General features: G+C 48.9%; 1 protein-coding gene across 1 annotated transcript in view; it reads left to right on the top strand.

The window, feature by feature from the left end:
• The window catches only part of KSR2 (kinase suppressor of ras 2), a 446835-nt gene that overhangs the window by 353296 nt on the left and 77978 nt on the right, over nucleotides 1-15561 (top strand). Inside the window, exons 8-10 of the mRNA XM_018061222.1 lie at nucleotides 5403-5470; nucleotides 5849-5861; nucleotides 8575-8713. Coding sequence (XP_017916711.1) covers nucleotides 5403-5470; nucleotides 5849-5861; nucleotides 8575-8713 — 220 coding nt within the window. The remainder of the gene's footprint in view (nucleotides 1-5402; nucleotides 5471-5848; nucleotides 5862-8574; nucleotides 8714-15561) is intronic.

Raw genomic sequence — 15561 nt, 5'->3', positions numbered from 1 at the left:
CAGCAGCACCCGTGCCCACTCACTGTTGCTTCTTTGCACCCTAGTGCTTCAGCCTAGGTCTTTCTTGTGCACCTCTGCTAGCTCCCTGGGCTCAGCTCAGTTATCACTTCCTCCAGGAAGCCCTCCCTGACTCCCCTCAGTTCCAAAGTGCCATATCCTGCCCTTTCAGATCATCCCATGTACATATGATGTTGTGTTTGTCTGTTTACCGCTCTGTCCCTCTAACCAGACTTTGCTCAAGGGAAGGGCTGTGTCTGCTTTGTTCACCATTCATACAAACAGGGTGAGCACAATGCCTGGCACAGTAAGTGCTCAGGAAATACTAGATGGTGGAATCGATCTCAAAAGGAGCCTCTGGATGGATCCCAAGGCTCTGGGATCCTGGTTCCCATCCAAATGGGGTCATTTCCAGGAGGTGACTTGACTTTGAGGCAATGAAATGAGTGAAATGGCATTCATGTTTGAAAGGACAAGAGATGGGTTTCCATACCCATCTAGATAGTAAACTCCTTGCTAGATGATTCTAAGAAAGGTGGTTAAAGAAGAATTCTCCCTCTATGTTATTATACACTCACAGTGCCTCACACAGCACCTGGCACAGAGGGAGAAGATGATGTTGTTTTATGTGAGCATGAATGAATGGTTATCCTGATTCTGCTGTTTACCATCTATGTGATTGGGCTGCTTCCTGAGCCTAGGTCTTTTTGACTTTAAAATGGGTGTAACAGTATCCATCGCTCACAGGATTGTTGTTCAGAATTGCCCAGGGTTATGTAGGAGCGCCTGACTCCAGTTGGGTGTTTGCTTAACATTTCTTCAACTGGATGTTGGGGACCAGGTATTTAAAAACATCCCATTTGCACTCTGTAAGGAAAGGCAGATGCAAAGTGAGCTGGTGTGGGATGAAAGAAAGGAGCAGGGATTTAGGCTGCCCGGAGCAAACTTTTCATAAATTGGTTCGACTCCGCTGGCAAACCACTTGAAATGAACGTTAGTCTTCACCAGCAAGGATCATAATGGTGCCTCATCCAGGAAGGCTGCCTTTCTGATCCCAGCCCCACACCATTCTCCAGGCTTGTATCTGCTCTTAGGGGGTGCTGGGGGCCAGGACACATCCATTAAGGAAAGGGCAGAGCTGCTCATAAAACTGTTTGCCTCATATAGTTCCTGGGCAGGATCCACAGAAGTCCAGTTTGCCTGTGGTCAGGTCCCCATCTCCCATCCCCACGTTGGGGAGGAAGGAGGGCGGAAAGAAGGGAATGCAGAAGGGGTGTGTTTGCGCTTCACAAACTGCAAGGGATGCAATTTGTAAGAAATAGAAATAATTTTCTAAAAATTGATGGAGACTTGGGACTTCCCTGATGATCCAGTGGTTAAGATTTCACCTTCCAATGCAGGGGCCACAGGTTCAATCCCTGGTCAGAGAGTTAAGATCCCACATGCCTCACAGCCAGAAAACCGAAACATAAAACAGAAACAATATTATAACATGTTCAATAAAGACTTTAAAGAGTAGTCCACATCAAAAAAAATTTCAGAAAATTTGATGGAGACGATTCATGTTCCCACGCCAGGAGCAATCTGAGGGCACTCCCTTCTGCTGAGCTTCCTTCCTGTTTCTTTCTCTTCTCCTCTCTCCCTCCATCTCTCCAGTGTCTGTTCAGGCACCAGCCACAAACCAGGCACTGACAGCAGGGTAGGAAAGTTGCTGCAAGGAGGAGGAAGACCCAAATCCTGCCCCCAAGATAAATTCACATATTTAATTTTCAGACAGAGAGGATGTCTCATTCGGCCAGCAGCTAGCTCCTTTGGAGAATGAGATATCCCACGTAAGCAACTTTTCTTGATAACTGAAGCTTATCCTGTTAGCCTTTGAAGTTGAAAAAAATGAACTCTTTTCCATGAAAGTTTTAAATAAATCCTTTCCCAGTGTCCAGGCTGCCTGGGGCTCGTGTGACATTTCCTGTGTGCCCTCAAGTGTGCCTTAGCCCTGCCCGCAGAGACATTGACCTATTTGCCGTCCAGGTGGGCACCACTCGGACATTTTCTCATTGGATCCTCATGGCAGTTCTGCCTACGAGGAACCTGGAACTTAGCCAGGCAGGTGGATGCCTCCTTGGTTTGGAAAAGGTAGAACTATGACCCAGGCTCAGGTCAGCTGGATTCTGAAGCCCAGGCTTTTAACCTCGAAGCACATATGACTTTTACCTGGCGCCCTAAGTTGATCAGAGCTACCATCCTAACTTGCAGGGCTCCTCAGGGCCATGTCTGGTACGGAGATTTGTCCAGAGCGGTCAGCAGTGTCCTCCCCACCTCTCCATTTTCCTCCTTGTGGAACGGAGCACGTGGAGGACCCAATTCCTTAAGGACAGTGGGCTCAAGGGACATATGAAGGACAAGGAGCAGAAGGCTTGGTTTTGATGTGAGAGCTTTGGGGCAGACCGTGTCAGTGTTCCAGACCTCCTCTAATAATCATGGTAACTTAGTTGGGCTCCCCTTTTTCTACAGACCCTGAGACAAAGATCTGAGACAAGTAGTTTCTTTGAGAGGTGAGCCCAGGCCACCCCAGTGGCAGGGGGGTGGGTGGTGTTGAGAAGTGAGAGAGGGACAGGAAGGGAAGGCAGCCTCTCCCGAGTCCTAGAAGAGCAGGTGACGGTCATGGGCACCTGGGGTCCAGTCGGTTGACAATGCACCCCTGAATTGTCCCACAAATTGTTAGTTTGTGGAACACTGTGTAACCTAACAATAAACACAACTCCCACAGTAAAAACAAGAGTACCTGCAACTTCAAGTGCTCATCCTAGGCACCTTACCTCTGTTGTATCATTCATCTCTACTGTTTTGTGAGACAGATGCTGTGATTGTCCCCACTTTACAGATGAGAAAACTGAGGCTCAGAACAGGTCAGCGACTTGCCCAGCTTGTCACAGTCAGGAGGTGGTGGTGTCAGGCTTTGAACTCAGATTTGTTCAGTATATTATCCTGATACCATTTCCTTTTACTTTTTTAATCTGTTTATTTTGGGGGGTGATATGGAGCAAGGAGGACCCTGCCTTCTGGAAAACTTAGGCATCCAGACATCTCTTATCTGGGAAGTAGAGTGTGTCTCTCTTCTGTGTGGTCCTTGAGCTCTGGCGTGCATTTGCTGAAAACCCGCACTCCCAGCACTTCCCGAGTCAGAACCGGAGAGGGTATGCCTTGGGAATCTGACTCTGAAGTAGATGGTCTACCGATAAATTGCATGCTAGTGGCTCTTCTTTCTTAGGCAATGAAAAGGAAAAAAATCTAATTTTGGTGGAATCGTGCATGTTTCCTGCTGTAAAAATGATTCTTCATAAATGAGGCATGTCTGGCCTCAGTCCCTGTACCCCCTCCCCTCCAGGGTCTGGGTGATTCCAGTGCCAAGCTCATCCTACTGTCTGGATCAGCAAGTCCTGAATGTGTGGGCTCTAGTTTTTCACATGAGAACCTCTGTGCAAGGTTTAACTGTCTGGGCATCAGAGAATGATCTCTTGGGGTTTCTGCAGGAGCAGGGGCCGTGCTCCCGGCCCTGGCACTGCCCTCTGAAGCCATGGCTGGAAGGATGCATGTTCCATCTCCCACCCTGCAGCCAGAGGTGGAGGAGGGCTGCTCCCTTCCTGCAGAAGACGGAAAGGAAGATGCCAGGAGGAGACAGGAGACGGCTGAGGTCACTAGGGGTCTTGCCTGCCTCGTCCTGATTTGGACACGGTCCAAAGGTAACATTGAGTTGCTTGCCCTCGCTTCATGGCGCTGCCCATGACAGGGAATGGGGTGCTTCACACCTGCCCATTAGCCTTCCAGCTGGGTTTGCTCAAGAAGATTCCTAGGTCAGGGGTAGCAGAAAGGAACAATCTCTTTCTGGAAGTTTCCAGAAGTTGAGCTATTTCAATCAGGGAAGAGTACAGAAACCTCTTGATCTATCGTTTGTCATCAGCAGTCTCCCCAGTTCAGGTGTATTCATCTGACCCAGTCACGGTTGTCTAAAGCCTCTAATTTCTTTCGGGTGTTTGTGGGATCAAATAGACTCTCCGTACTGGGGCTCTGCCGCCCTCCCCTTCCTCAAATCTTCCTTTCACTCTGGTTCTCTTCATTTCAGCTTCATCAGCCTTTAACTTCTGACCTTTGAACACATCAGGCTTGATTTTGCCCCCTAACCTTTGTGCCTCTGGAGCCTTTCCCCTCCCAATCCTGTCAATTTCCATCTCATTTCCCTGCTTTATTTTCCCACCATCTTCCCACACTGGCAACGATCTAATATTTATGTGTTTATTAACTGTCCCCATAAACATAGGGGCTTCATTTGCGTGACGGTTGTGTGTGTCTCCAGGACCTGTTTGTAGAATGAATCAAAGGCTAATTTCACACTCAGCAGGGTTTTCCATCAGGGCTTTGATGCAACACTAGTTATCTCCAGGGGATCTGAGACCTTCCCGATGGGTCTGAGTCTGGGGGCCTTAGAAAAGAAAAAGAGAAAACCAAGTCATAGTACCCTTTGAAATCTGACAAAGGTATGGGGAAGAGCAAGGTGACATCGTGGATTTGTCTCAAAGGAAGACATTTTGCTTCTAAACTCTTAAACATAATACCAGTAAAACTTAATACCTGTTACTAATCTCATCCTAATTAGAAGTCTGGGTTGGCTGTCTCCTATAGAATGAGCCTTTAAGAGAAAAATGAGGCTGCCTCAGGCACCACTGAGCCAGGGTTTCTGCCAGGACAAGTCTAGTTAATCTCAGCTTTTCTATCTGTAAGATGGGAAGAATAATAACGTATTTCATAAAAGTGCTTTAAAGATCCAATGACCTAGCATCTATAGAATGCTTGATACAATGGCTGGCAAATGAGTCTTCAGGTAAGTAGGTGGTGATTGAATGATGATGACAAATATAGACTGGTAGATAACAATGTCTTTCAAAGCATGAAGTCCAAGTGGACATTGTTGGTTAAACAGTTGCTTCCCACTCTTGGACTACCCAGGACTGACCTGTGAATGTGGGATGGCAGGAAAACTCTCTCCAGAGTTAATTTCCTAGGTTCCAAGGGTATGCCTTTGCAGTAGCTGTCGTATCTCACCCCCACGTCTTGGTATCCATAGCACCCAGAGCTTTCTGAACCATTGGTGTGTCTCATCCACCCATCTACCCAGCCATATATTCACCCACCCATCTATCCACCCATCTATCCATCCATCCACTGATCCATTTAAACATCCATCTATTCGTCCATCCATCCATCTGTTCATCTGCCCACCTACCCATCTATCCATCTACTTAACCATCCATCCATCCATTCATCCATCCATCCCCTCACCCATCCATCCATCCACTTGTTCATCTTGACATCCATACATCTATCCATCCTTCTCTCTTTTTCTCTCTCAGGTTAAAGTGCCACAACAAATGCACCAAAGAAGCCCCGCCCTGTCATCTTCTGATCATCCACCGAGGAGGTAAGTATTTAATGCTTCCTGCCCTGGGGTAGTAGTGGGGGTTCCTGCAGGCCATCTGAGATAGCTGTCCATCCAGATAAAGTTTGGAAAAGCCCTTGATCCTTACCCTTTGCCTGCCTCATTTCTTTCCCTCTGACCCCCTCCTCCTGGCATCTGCCTCCTTAATCCATCCTGGTGCCCGTTCTCCCTGATCTTTGTCCTCACTCTGGTCTCCTTGATACTTTAGCCCCAGACTCATCTCCCCTCCCTAATTCTTTTCTGTCATTCTTGTCCTCTCTCCTAATTGTTCACTCTCCTCTCTTTCCCCCCAGCCCTATTCCTTTCCTTTTCCACTTAAAAAGAGCACTAGCGAGTGTTTTTCCACGGTGTGCTCTTCAGACTCAGTCAATTGGCCCTGTAGAAATAGGCATAGAGAGGGGTCTTGATCAGACCTGTTGGTTTGGGTCATCCGTGTTCCGTCTCCTGGGGCCTTGGGAGTGCCTGGGCCAACCTGGTTGGGCAGGGAGGTAGCCAGACACTGCCTCTGGGAAGCCACTACCAGCCTTCCACCAGGCAAAAGCAAGACCAATTTAGTCGGAAGGAAAGACTAGAAGGAAAATTTTTTCCCTGCCTGCCAAGAATACAATAGGAGGCCTGGTAGTCCAACTTTCAAAATGTAGTTCCCCTGATTCTTAGGGCAGTTTTTCCATTATCGACACTGTACTTCATCTAGTGGGGAACTCTCTAAGCCTGTATTGTTCAATACAGTAGCTACCAGCCACATCTGACTGTTTACATTTAGGTGAATTACAATGAAATAAAAATAAAAATTTAATTAATCACACCAGCCACATTTCAAGGCCTCCGTGGCCACATGCAGCTACTGTACTGAACAGTGCAGATATAGAACACATTCATCATTGCAGATATTGGCCATCGCTGGTCCAGACCGTTACTCTTCCAGCTGTGGCCCATGGACCAGCAGTAACACGGGAATCACCTGGGAGCTTGTTAGAAATGCACAACTTTTGACCCCATTCCAGACCTGTCGAATCAAAATCTGCATTTTAAACAGCATCTGCACGTGATTCGTCTGCACTTTAAAGTTAAGCACCGCTCTGGAGTAGAAGTTGCAAACTCAGATGCCTGCCAGGGTCAAGCAGGTACCCTGAATGACAGATGCTGGCCGGATGGGGCCATGCAAAGCGGAGAGAGAGCCCAGGCACCTCCTAGAGGGGATGGCCACTCCAGCAACGTGACTTGCATTATACCATTTCTCATGTTTCTAAAAAAGCCCAAATGGCTTCATATGCCATATACTTATTTTTAAAAGTTGTGCGCGTGTGCTAATTCACTTCAGTCATGTCCAACTCTTTGTGACCCTATGGACTGTAGCCCTCCAGGCTCCTCTGTCCATGGGACTCTCCAGGCAAGGATACTGGAGTGGGTTGCCACGCCCTCCTCCAGGGGAATCTTCCCAACCCAGTGTTTGAACCCAAGTCTCTTATGTCTCCTGCATAAGCAGACAGGTTCTTTACCACTAGCGCCACTGGGAAGCCGATGTAAGCAACTTATTAAAACTGCGAAAATTCTTGCGGGCCCCCTTCCCGCCACCCGCCTTCTGTAGGTTGGGTGGAGGCTTAGCACCAACTTTGGGGAACACAACTTGTTAGTCCTTGTCCTCCTCCTCCATCTCTCCCAGCCCTCCTGGCCTTGGGTCAGCGTGGGCTCAGGGGAACCTGCCCTGTTCTCAAATGAACCGAAGAGAAACTTAAAAAAGGAGGCAGATGGCTGCCGAAAGCGCTGGCTTGTCTTCCAGAGCCAATGGGCCGTTGGTTTTCGATGATCTTTGCATTGCTTTCCTCCACAAGCAGAGGAAATTGCAAGAGCAGGAAAGGTCTGCAGCTCTTTCCTCTTTCCCCTTCCCACCTCACATTCTTAATTAAGAACCATCTGTTCCTTGAGCAACTGTATACACACCCCAAGCCTGTTTTAAACCTGAACTCTCACTGCTCTGGAGACCTTGTCTTGCAAAAGATTCTTTGGGGGAAATCGCCTCCCGCTGAACACCCCTCCGTGGTAGCCTGCTGGAGCCCTGACTCCCACGTGGAGACCGGAACCAGCCTGCTGGGAGGTGACCCGCTCTCAGACACCGACATCTGAAGAAGGGCACCCTCCCGCCCACCCACCGTCAGGGCCATGCCCCCTTTACTCAAAGAGCAAACAGGAACTTTCCAGCACTCTGCTAGCTTCTTGCTCTACCCACTTCTCTTTGGTAGGAAGTTGAAAATATAGTTGGTTTCCATGGTGATGGTAGCTCAGGCTTAAGAGAGAAATTAAATCCCTGGGTCAGTCCAAAGCTGTAACTTTCTCCCTAATGGCCCCACCCCCACAATAAAAACCAGCTAACCAGTAGCATTACCAGGCATCACATTTGCATGTGAGCTTCGCCCCTCCCATGGCCCCTGTAAACAGTAAGTAACAGAGGGCTCACAGAGAGAGGGGCTCAGATGGCATGGTTGGAGTCAGGACACGCGTTTGTTTAGCACCGCCTGCTGGTCCAGCTTTGGTGTGCCTTCAGGGATGGATGCAGAGGGGAGACTGGGGGAGCCGAGACTTCCCTTCAGGGATCCCCAATGACCTTGTCTAGGACAAATGTGCTTTGACATGCTAGAGGCCGCTCGGGCCTGAGAAATCCCACGAGTGATGCAGGATGATCGTAACATACAAGCTTAGATGGGGGAGGGACAGGTGGCCACAATGAGCTGTCCACTGATGATGATAGCGCCTGAGAAATCTGGAGCCACCTGTCTTTCAAAGGAGGTTCAATTCTGAAATGAACACCAATGTGAAACAATTATGATACTGGAGAAAAAAATTCTGATAGCTTCAGTTTCATTATTAGAAGTTTTAATTGTCAAAAGCCGTGTGTTGACGGTACGAACATCTTAGAAGCCGCAGAGGACACAGGTAGCGGGGAGCGTGTCCCGCTACTGTAACACAGCATGACGACTGTCATTTCTCAGCAATTCCCTTCCGGCCTTGGAGGTGTGCCTTTGAGGAGGGGTCTGCTCTCCTGGCATCAGCATGGAGCAGAAGTGGTACTTAAACTCCCAAATCTCTGTCTTTACCCCTACGGATCCAGCAAGGTTAGTCCGGACAGAGTCCGTCCCGTGTGACATCAACAACCCTCTACGAAAGCCACCCCGGTATTCGGACCTGCACATCAGCCAGACGCTCCCCAAAACCAACAAAATCAACAAGGTGAGACTGGGGTTCCTCTGGGTTCAGGCGTGCTGGGTTGGGGCCTTGCCAGACGAGGAGCAGGAGGGAAGAATGTTCTCAAACAGGACTCAGTGGCTTGATCTGGGAGCCTTGCCCTTACTTCCCAGTGCCCCTGGGCTCTCTCCTCCTTCTGTGTGGCTTGTGTCTAGGAAAGTTTTGGGGGGCATCCAGCCATCAGTGCAGAGCGAATGTGCCAGAAGTCTGTCTGATTTAGAGAGAGGGCACCTGGCAATGGGAATGAATGAACGTGTTGATGGGGGCACAGTAGGGATGGGAGGAGAGCCTGAGAGGGGATCCTTAGTGGTCCAGGCTCCACCCTCTTTGCTCTGAGCTGTTTCATCATCTGCCAGGATGAGCTTTGCAGAAGGTCCTGCACTCTCTGACACATCTGTTGAATCTAATCACCCCGGGAGAAAAGTCTGTTTCTGAGCTCCTGCTGGAGACCAGGTAGATGGATCTGTGTGGGGTCCCTGAGCTCTGAGCCATAGCCGATCTGGTTGGCTTCTGATTGGTCCTCAGATGGTGGTCAGCAGTGGGCCTTTCTGTGTGTCTTTCTTTCTAACATGGCCTGGAAATTTCCACTGGGGATTTCCTCATTCTTTGTTTGATCTGTGGGTTGGACGACACCAAAGGGATCCCAGGGACACCTAAAGCCTCATGGATGAGGAAGAGGTAACACATGCCAGCAGGTGGTTTCTCAAGCCCTGTGGTGCCTCCGTGCATTGTGTGGAAGGTGGATAAAGTGTGGGCCAGTCCAAGTGTGTGGACAGTCACCCACCCGGATGAGCATCTCTGGCTGCTTGACCTTTCCCTGGCAACCAACCATACTCTCCCTTCTGTGCATAAGGCTGGGGAGGGCCTAGCCCCCTCCCTAATCCATTCTCCACACAGCAGCCAGAGTGATTCTTAATGAATGTAATTTGAATCATGCCACCCTCTGCTGAAAAACCCTCCTGTGGCTTTCTGTCGAGTGGAGGAAACAGCCAACCCCTTCCTGCAGTCTGCAAGCCTCCATGCACAATGGGTCCCTCCCTCCTTCTCCGACCTCCCTACCAAAGCCCATATGTTCTTTTTCTCTCTAGCTGTCACCTACCGCACTGGGTCTCAGTCATTCGCCATCTGGCTCCTGTGGTGTCGTCTTAGGACTTGATGATACACTTGGCCTCTGAAGTCAGGCAGACTTGGCAGCCAGTCTTGGCTTCCTCCACTTACTTGCTCTTAGAGTCTCTGGGCAAGTTACTTAATATCTCTGAGCCTCAGCTTTCCTGTGTGTAAAATGGGCATGTTCCAGTTATCCACAGCTGTGCAAACCAACAACCTCAAACTTAGTGGTGGACATCAACAGCTCTTTAATTATGCTTGTGGAGGCTGTGGGTCAGGTATCTGGAAAGCAGTACAGTGGGAATGTTTTTTTCCTGCTTCACGATGCCCAGGGACTCAACTGGGAAAGCTGATTCTGCTGGGGGCTAGAATTGTCTAGAATATGGATTGGCAAACTATGGCTCACAGGCCATATCTAGTTCACAGCTTGGTTTTTTGTGTGAATTAAGTTGTGTTGGAACAAGCCACGTTCATATTTTCTATGGCTGCTTTCAAACTGGAGAAGGCGATGGCACCCCACTCCAGTACTCTTGCCTGGAAAATCCCATGGATGGAGGAGCCTGGTAGGCTGTAGTCCATGGGGTTGCTAAGAGTCGGACACGACTGAGCGCCTTCACTTTCACTTTTCACTTTCATGCATTGGAGAAGGAAATGGCAACCCACTCCAGTGTTCTTGCCTGGAGAATCCCAGGGACGGGGGAGCCTGATGGGCTGCCGTCTATGGGGTCGCACAGAGTCGGACACGACTGAAGTGACTTAGCAGCAGCAGCAGCAGCAGCTTTCAAACTACAACAGCAGAATTAAGTAGTTAAGACAGAGAGCACTGGCTCACAAAGCCTAAAATGTGTACTAATGAGCCATTTCAAGAAAAAACTTGCCAACCCCTGAACTAGAGGCTCCTTCACTCGCGTGTCTGGGCTGGGATGAGTCACAGGCTGAACCCAACAGAGGGTCTCTTTGGGAGCAACTACGCACAGTCTTGCCTTGTGGCTTGGGCTTCCTCACAATATGGCTGCTTCAGGGTAGTGAGCTCTTCTTACACGGCACCTCAGGGCTTGCAGAGCCCTTCTCATCCAACAAGGTGGAAGCTGCAGAGGCTTTCATAACCTAGCGATATAAAAGCCCCATGCACTGTCTTGGCTTGTCACTAGCCAAGGGCTGTCAGTGTCGGCTCTGCTGTACTGTGCTGGTAGAAGCAGTTGCAAGCCTGCTTCGATTTGAGGGGAGGAGGCGTGGTCCCACTTGTCAGTGGGAAGAGTCCAAGGAATTTGGGGCCACATTTTTAAAATGTCTCCTGCTGGGCGAGAAGAATACTAACCTCAGAGAATGGCTGGGAGGATGAAATGAAATAATCAGTGTAAGGCGAGGCACTTGGGAGAGGTTCCTGGCATGTGGATAAGTGTCCAGGAAATTCTAGCTATTTTTATAAGCTTAAATCTTGGGCTTCTAATCACAGCGTCAGGCTGGGTCCACTTTTCCTTTATTTTTTGGTAAAATATGTAGGTCTCTAGGGGAGGGTCTCCCACTTCTGAAGTTGGGGTGCTTAGGGGGTTCCAGTGGTGGGGCTCCTGGGAAGTAACTATAACCATCCTTTCCTTTATGACCTTTTGAGGGGTGAATGGCGCAGAGCCATCTCGAGACCTTTCTCTCTGGCTTTACAGACACAGTGAGCCTCTTGGTGTCAGGTGGGACAGAAACATGGGTCAGATAGATCGCTGACTCTGACATTGTTCTGCTTGTCTGCCAGCAGGAGAATTTGATAAGAGAAATAAATTAACCTCTATTTAGAAAGCAGCTTTGGCATGAAGGTGGACAGGAGCTATCAGAGAACTGGGTTATTTTTTTTCCCCCTACTTCTCTTCTCACTAGCTCCACACAGATTCTTTCTGTCAGGCAATGATGTGGTTAGTGCAATAGATATCTGAGCCAATTTGGTCTGAAGATTTCCTTTCGTTGCTCTGTCTCCTCTCTCGTCTAGCTCTGTCAATCTAGCTTCATAAAAACCTAGCCTGTTCACCCAGCCTAATGGTTTGAATGTGCATGTTGGAATCAGAAGGTCTGGGCTTGAAACTCAGTTTCTTCATACGGTCTGACCGAACCAAGATCCTTCTGCCTTTGTTCCCCCCTGTGTAAAATAGGCATTCTAATAGTAGATGTATCGGGGGTTATGGAGAGGATTTGGTGCAGCGATACATGTAAAGGGTTTAGTCCTGACACTGGATCCTCAGGGCATGGAAGAGCTCAGGGATGAAGAAGAGAGACAGTGGGGAGGAGAAAGAGGAACAGAAGGAGGAGGAGGAGGAAGAAAAGGGGTGGAGGAGGAGGGAGAAGAAGAGAAAAGAGGAAGAGGGAGAGCAAGAATAGGAAGAAGAAAGAAGAGGCAGGAGGAGGGAACGGAAGAAAGAAGAAGGATGAGGAGGATGGAGGACATGGAGGAGGGTGAGGGGATGGAGGAGATGACGAAGCAGAGGAGACGGAGGAAGATGAGGAGGTGGAGGAGAAGCAACAGCAGCAGGAGCATCTGCAGGCTCCCAAGGGGTCTAGTCTGTAAGGTGCATGCTTCCACATCAAGGCATCAAAAGCCCCACCTACCTGGGTGTCCGAAGCTGAAGATCTGCCCACTGCAGGGACGCTTTCTGGAGGGGCTGCCTACTCGCTGTCCTTTTCAGCTGGTTGCAAGGAACAGAGCCTCATCTCTGCTAGCTCAGCACGAGGAACTGTCTCTTGGAAGGATTGGGCATGGGGCAATAAGAGAAAGAGGAATCCTGGTGAAGGAGCCTAGGCTCATGAAACTGGATGTAGAGGACAGACTTGTGCTCAGGTCAGCAGCTCAGACCCCCAGCAAGACCATGGCTCACTGTTCTGGTGCTCCATCAGGACAGTGGTCGGCTACTCTTTGTGGGTCCCCTCTGGTCTGTTACCGCTGACTGTTTTCCTCATCCTCTGCTCTCATCTTTTCTCCCATCTTCACTTCAGCAGCGTGGAAGCACTCCTGCTCCTTGTTGCCTCAGCTGATCTGTTTTCTGGCCTGTCGTGGCTCCTCTGTCCCCTTCAGCCTCATCTCCTCTCCACCTTTGCTCTGCTTTCTGCTATTATTCCTCTTGGACCCACTCATCTGTTTATTCCAGGTATCATAGGTCATTAAGCAGCTGCTGTGATGCCCTGACTTTTGGTCCTGAGTTGGGAATGGGCTTTGGAGGTCACAAGACAAGGCTGTTTAGGAGACTCTGTTGGGTTGGAAGTGGAGAAGGGCATGGCAACCCACTCCAGTATTCTTGCCTGAAGAATTCCATGGACAGAGGAGCCTGGCAGGCTACGGTCCATCGGGTTGCAAAGAGTCAGACACGACTGAGCGACTAACACTACTACTACTACTTTTGGGTTGGAGGTGGGGACAGTTTCCATGGGAGAGAGAGTAATTATTACTGCCATGTCAAAGTCAGTGCACAGCTGGTCGAAGGGGAACCTGGGAAGCGAACATGTTTTGTTTGATTCTCAGAGTCAGATGTGAGTTCTCATTACTTGGTTCAGCCTTCTGTTTCTGCTTCTGGGCTGGAGATGGGGACCTGGGCCACTAAATCTCTGTATGACTCCAGCACATTGCCCCGGTGTCTGAGTCTCAGCGTCCCCATCTACAACATGAAGTGGGGGGCTGGATGGTTTCTGAAGGATGTTTCCACATTTTAGCTGCACTCAGAAAGAGGGATTACACCATTAGCCCTTCCCTGCATGATCGGAGAAAGTCTGAGTTTCCCTCTGATGGAAGACAACCTCCTGTTGGGACACAGATCTGGGTCTGGCCCCAGGAAGGAGTTTCCCCTCCCATTTAGCTATTCTGCTGGGGAATGTGGGCACTGTGTACACCTTTCTCTTCTGCTGATTCTGTTGATTCACACCAGCCCTGAGCCTCAGATATGAAAGAGACTGAATTCCTGCCTTAACTGTTTCCCTCCATAAAGACAACTTCTCCTTGCCTCCCTCTCTTTATCTCGCCTTCCCTCCTTCCTTCCTTTCCATTCACTGATACATATAACACTTACTAGCCACGTCTTATGTTTTTGTTTCTGTGCTAAGTTTTGCAGATTCCAAGATAAATAAGGCACAGTCTAGTAGGAGGATATAAACCTTTTCTCCCCACCCCCTTCTCCTTATCCATCCCTCTTTTCATTTCTATTTTCCTTCCTCTAGCACACATTTTTCAAGGGACCACAGTGGGAATAGGGAGCTCCTAGCCTTGAGGACAAAGACAGACAAGCAAGCTGAGGAGTGATTGTGTTGAAGCAACAGCAGAAGCCAAGACCAGTACCAGAGCAAGCTAGTACCAGGCAGGGCCATTCCCAGGAGGAGGAATGTGCTGACCTGGTTGGTTGAGTGGGAGGTCAGGGGAGCTTCTCGGAGGAGGGGCAATCTGAGCTGCATTTTGAAGAAAGAGCAGGCATCTTCCAGGCTGACTGGGGCAAAGCTGGGAAGATAGTGTTAGTCACTCAGTCCTGTCTAACTCTTTGAGAACTGTAGGCATCTTCCAAGCCAACTGGAACAAGGCTGGGAAGATAGTGTTAGTCACTCAGTCATGTCCAACTCTTTGCAAACTCATGGACTGTAGCCTGCCAGGCTCTTCTGTCCATGGAATTCTCCAGGCAAGAATACTGGAGTGGGTACCCATTCCCTTCTCTAAGAGATCTTCCTGACCCAGGGATTAAACACAGGTCTCCTGCATTGTAGGCAGATTCTCTACCATCTGAGCCACCAGAGAAGCCCGTTCCAAGCAGAAATAATAACATCTCCCAAGCCTTGGAGATGTGAGATAGCCTGGTTTGTGTTGGCAACTGTGGGCCATTTGATGTGACTATGGCAGTCGTTGTAGGAATGAGAGAAGAGGAAGTGATGCAAGCCCAGGTCCAGCCTGAATGTGTGCATCAAGAACCAGCATTTTCATTTAAACATGCTCTGTCATTTGAGCCTGATCTGTATGCCTAGCAGGACACTGTTTTTAGCACAAACCTTTGTGCTTTTTAAATAAGGCTAATGTGTTTTTGCAGAGCATCTATGGAAACTTCTTTGCCCATCTATGAGTAGAAGTTCAAAGAAGAGAGTCTTGCTAGGATGGATAGATGCCTGACTTTCATTTCCCCTTATCCCTCTACTGACACGATCAGTCGCTGACTTCCTCTGAAAACCTCCTATGCCCCCTTTGACTGTGTGGTAGCTTCACAGCCCAGCCACATAAAACTTAGCCCACATGTCACTGCCTTATTTTTCCTTACATTAACAAGTCTGTTGCCAGGAACATGTAGTTACCATTAGGTAAATTAGGATGGAGTAAGAAGGCTGGCCTCCTGATACCTTACTATTAAAATCAGGTCAGAATTACCTCCAAGGTGGTCTTACGTGGAAGGTGGCTGGAATGAACTAGAGCATGACCGTGCCTGGAATAGGACTCTGTCCAGGGCATGTTTGTAGTTGCTTGATCCACAAGAGCCACAGAGGGTGACAACCTACCTGTCCTTCAGTGGATGGTTAATCAGATAAACTGGGTACATCCGTATCGTGAAATATCACTCAGCAACAAAAAGGAACAATCCATTGCTACATGAAGTAACTTGCATGAATCTCCAGAGAACCATCCTGAGTGAAAAAAAGCCAATCCAAAAAGATTACGTACTGTATGGTTCAATTTATAGAACATTCTTGAAATGACATTATAGCAATGAAGACTAGATTAGTGG

The sequence above is a fragment of the Capra hircus genome, chromosome 17 (assembly GCF_001704415.2).
Source record: "Capra hircus breed San Clemente chromosome 17, ASM170441v1, whole genome shotgun sequence".
NCBI classification, from domain to species: domain Eukaryota; kingdom Metazoa; phylum Chordata; class Mammalia; order Artiodactyla; family Bovidae; genus Capra; species Capra hircus.
The sequence above is the reverse complement of the archived record's forward strand: the minus strand, read 5'-3'. Positions and strand labels throughout refer to the sequence as shown.